Source organism: Hipposideros armiger, unplaced genomic scaffold (genome assembly GCF_001890085.2).
Source record: "Hipposideros armiger isolate ML-2016 unplaced genomic scaffold, ASM189008v1 scaffold_436, whole genome shotgun sequence".
NCBI classification, from domain to species: domain Eukaryota; kingdom Metazoa; phylum Chordata; class Mammalia; order Chiroptera; family Hipposideridae; genus Hipposideros; species Hipposideros armiger.
Genome location: NW_017731786.1, coordinates 1,562,885 through 1,567,491, shown reverse-complemented (window position 1 = coordinate 1,567,491; position 4,607 = coordinate 1,562,885). Strand labels below are relative to the sequence as shown.

Genomic DNA, 4,607 nt, shown 5'->3' with positions numbered 1-4,607 from the left:
GGGGGTGGGCTGGAGGTGGGAATTAATCACAACACTTGGGGAATTTGATGCCAACTGGGCAGACCTCAGAGGGAAGTTGGATTCCTTGGTGTAATTATTTGTCTTGCTGGGCTTTGTTTTCTCTATTTTCTCCTAAATGTGTATGTATTTCTCATTGTCCCCGCAGTCACAGATGCTCCCTGACAGGGGAGGACTTGAACAGGCAGTGGCTGTCTCCTGGCGCCCCCCTGCAGCCGACCATCTACCACACCAAAGGTCTCCTCTCCTACCTCAGCAGCACCGGCCACAGCCCCGTGGTGAGTTACTTCCCCGTCCGCCTCATTCCTGGCTGCTTCCTTCCACTTCCCAGGAGGCCGATTCCTGTCTGTTAAGACAAGAAAACCAGGCACAAGCTGAAGTGCTGCATGTGACAAGCTCTCACGGGGGTGGGGGTGGGGGTGGGGGGGTGTATTCCTTTCCTAGGGATGCCAAAACAAACTGCCACAAACTGGGTGGCTTCAAATAACAGAAACAGTTCTCTCACATTTCTGGAGGCCAGAAGTCGGAAATTAAGGTGTCAGTAAGGCCATGATCACGCTGAAGGCGGCTCTAGGAAAGAACCCTTTATTTCCTCTTCCTAGGCCACTGGAAACTGATTGTGTCCCCTAGGCTTATGACAGCAAAATTTCAGTTTCTGCCTTTATCTTCACATGGCCACCTTCCTACTGTATGTGTCTGTGTACAAATGTCCCTCTTTTTATAAGGACAGTACAGCAGTCGTTGGAGCAGGGCCCACCCTAATTCAGGGTGGGCTCATCGTGACTTGCTGACATCTGCAAAGTCCCTAGTTCCAATAAGGTCCCCATTCCCAAGTGCTGAGAACTAGAGCTTCAACAATTCTTGGGGGCACACAATTGAACACACAACATGGGCAACCCATTGGTTCAGTAGTCACCAGGGACAACTGGGCAAGGAGTGACCTTTCCCCCCATTTCCTGAAAAAATAAAGATTTTTCAGGTGTTTCAGTTATTGGTCAAGAAAGAGAAAGGATATTCTTAGTAAAGAGGGTTTGGAAAAAATCCTCTCAGTGTTCATAGGCATGGAAGTCAGTCCTCAGTAACTTCCAAAGATGACGCTGGCAACGTTCCAGGCATATTTCCCAGATAGGCTTTTCTCCCAAGCCTATTGCAAGTGTGCAATTGATGAAGAGCAGACTATTGGAAGGCAGAGGCCTAGGCTCAAGGTAAGAAAGGAGACAATGGGAGACAAATAATGGTATGAAAACCATCATTTACTGACTGCAAACTGTGAACATATCTGTCTACAAAACTGTGGAGGGTCATAGGTCCAAATTCAGGGTGCTTATCTAAGTAAAGGAGCTTCAAATAGCATGGGGAACCTCATAGGTGACCCAGATCAGTCACCTCTGGCATTAACCACTCTTTCATCTGCTCTGTGGCACATTCAGTGAGTATTTATTGAAACAATGGATGAATACCGAACATAGCAGCTTACTTAAATCTCAAAAATATTAAGAGATCACGTGATTTCCCTGAGATCGCTGGGAAGTGTATGGATTCAGTTCTAATCTGTTTTCCACCCTGAAACCCCACCTTTCTTCATCACTTATTCTTTGATGGGGTATGCTGGTGTCCCCAAGAATCCTCAGGTCCACTGATTCCCTAGAGGGACTCACAGAACTCAGAATTGCTGTTATGCTCATAACGATGGTTTATGACAGTGAGAGGATACAAATTAAAATCAGTGAATGTAAAAGGCACCTCGGGCAGAGTCTGGGAGAGACAGGTATGTGTTTCCAGTGAGTTACACAGAAGTGCTTAATTCTCCAGCCATGACATGTGATAATATGCAGAATGTGGCCAACCAAGGAAGCTTCATTAAGAAGAGAAGATGAGTGTGGGTGTCCAGGATTTTCTTGGGGGTCAGTTTGTAGCAAGGACACCTCTTAGATACTCAGGCACCAGCCCCTTCAGGGGTCAAACTGATGCTTCGTGGTTCAAGACCCCCACCATAAATCACATGTCCACATCAATCACCCAGCAGGATTCAAGGCGCCAGGCAAGGAGAGATGCTCTTACCCAGCAGAATAGCCCAAGGGTGTCAAGGTGATCTGTTGGGAGCCAGTCCAGGGCCAGACCTCTCCTTGAAATTTGCAGAGTTTGAACGCTTCAGACTTGCTGAGTCAACCCTTTAATGCAAAGAGAGCAAAGCATACAAGGCCTGACAATTTAGTTCACGGACTCATGCTAGAAAAAGTGCTCCATACCTCATTGCTGAATATCACTATGGTCACCTTTGAAGTATTCCCCCTTGGGAAGCTATGCACCAGCACCAGTGCCCAGTCCACCCTTCAAAGTAATTTTGGGACTCTTTTCCTGGAATGGTCATCAGAGCTGTCATATTACCCTCGATGTCCTGAATGGTATCAAAATATCCTCTTTCAGTATTTCCTTTATCTTCAGGTAAAGAAAGAAGTCATTGGGGGCCAGATCAGATGAGTTGGGAGGGTGTTCCAATACAGTGATTTGTTTACTGGCTAAAACTCCTTCCCAGACAGTGCCGTGTGAGCTGGTGCATTGTCATGATACAAAAGCCATGAATTGTTGGCCAAAAGTTCAGGTCGTCTAACTTTTCATGCAGCCTTTTTTGCACTTCCAAATAGTAAACTTGGTTTACTGTTTGTCCAGTTGGTACAAATTCATAATGAGTCATCCCTCTGATATCAGAAAAGGTTAGCAACAGCATTGCAATAAGTTTGCGAACTTAATTGTCAGAACTTGTATCCTTTTCCCTTAAGAACCTTTGTTCTACACTAGTCAAATTGTACAATCTTTTTATGCCAGCCCTCACTCTCTCATCCAAGGAGACACCAATTTATGCATTCTGCCTTTAGAAGCAAATTCATGGCCTGCATAGCAAAGCACCAATTTCATGGCCAAGGTCTGGCAAAGTGTGTTCTCCGGGTAGGAAGCCCCAGCCTCGGGGAGAAGAGAGAGATTTACAGGTAAATGATGCCCCTATCTGATAGACACCTAAACACATACACATTCAACTCATAACAAACAGGAGTCTTCTCTGCTCTGACAACCTCTAATTGAAGAGCAGTACATTTATTTTAAAGTCTGACAGGTGAGAGGCTTGTTTAAAAATATAAATAAACATTAATTAACTATAAACATGACAGCCACAGGCTTGTTCCCTGCTGGGACCATCTGAGAGGTGGCTGAGGAACAGCTGAGTGCTAAATACTATTCGCAGTGTTACAAAACTCTCTAATGGGCTCCACGTCACCTTTCCTTACCTGTGAGGCTGCATTTAACCAGCTTCCTGCTGACTGCAGAGCCACCGCCATTTACCCCGTACTCAGGTCTGTCCTGTATCGGGAAGATTTCCACTGTGTCAACATTGACTCTTGGGTTACATGGTTGCAGATTAATTGTGACTCTTATGAAAATAGTTCCTGAAATCTTGGAGAGCCACTTCTGGTAGCTAGGAGGTTCCACCCAGTCTAGGTGGTACTCAGGCATTTGCCTACTGTTGGGTAGAATAATATGAATTCTCAGGATTCATGAATGTGAGACAGTGAGAGAAAGCAGTGCCCTGATACTGATGGTGGCTTCCAAAGACCAGACAGGCTATTCAGTTTATAAGCAATATGGCAATGTTAAGATATTCTTTCATGCATCCATTTACTCATCCATCCATCCATCCATCCATCCATCCATCCATCCATCCATCCACTCCTCCGTCCATCTATCCATCCATCCATCCACCCATCTACCCATCCACCCATCTGTCCATTCATCCATCCATTCACTCATCCATCCATCCACTCATTCACCATCTGGGTGGTGATTTATTTGTCAATTCATTTACACCATGTGTGTATGTATAATCACTGTGCTAGGTGCCAGAAGTACAAAGCACAAAAAAAGCTTGTCCTTTTCTTTGAGGAGTCTATAGTTTACTTTGGTAGAAAGTGGAGCCATGTCTGCAAAGAAATCAGTGAGTGCACGTGGTAAAAACTGTAACAAAGGCTCGTGTGAGTTGTTGTAGGAATGAAAATGAAGACTTGCATCCTTTTCCCTGAGGGTTATGGAAAAGCAAAGGACTGTAGGTGCCATTTGAGTTGGACTTGGAGGAGGTTTTGAGTTTTGCTTGGTTCTTCATTATCATAAGGTTGAAAATTATTCTTTTCTCAGAGGGTCTGCAGGCCTGACTATGACCTCTTAGATCTTCTGCCATGTGAAATTGGGGTTCTGAAAGGTTTTCTGTGCTTGGGGTAACTGCATAGGACAAAAGAAAAAGTTTGTCGTTTACTGGTGGCAGAGGCTCATCTGATACCGCGAGGACATTATGACCCCTTTCCCATTTTCTTGAACCCCAATTTTCTGTCTCTCTTGCTTCTTGAGGGTTCAGAAACCTCCACATTTTGGAGCCGAACGCCCAGAAACATAGTCAATATTGATATATTTATGCATTAGAATACTACTCAATCATAACAAATAAAATGACACCAAGAACAAAAAACTAATAGATTCAACAATGTGGAAAATTTTCAGAAACACATTGACTGAAACGCGCTAGACACTTATGAGTCCATGCT

At 44.6% G+C, this 4,607-nt stretch overlaps 1 protein-coding gene across 1 annotated transcript in view; it reads left to right on the top strand.

Moving 5' to 3' along the window:
• LOC109394765 (cytosolic carboxypeptidase 4-like) overlaps nucleotides 1-4,607 on the top strand; it is a 338,338-nt gene that overhangs the window by 215,584 nt on the left and 118,147 nt on the right. The window contains exon 5 of the mRNA XM_019665197.1: nucleotides 167-296. Coding sequence (XP_019520742.1) covers nucleotides 167-296 — 130 coding nt within the window. The remainder of the gene's footprint in view (nucleotides 1-166; nucleotides 297-4,607) is intronic.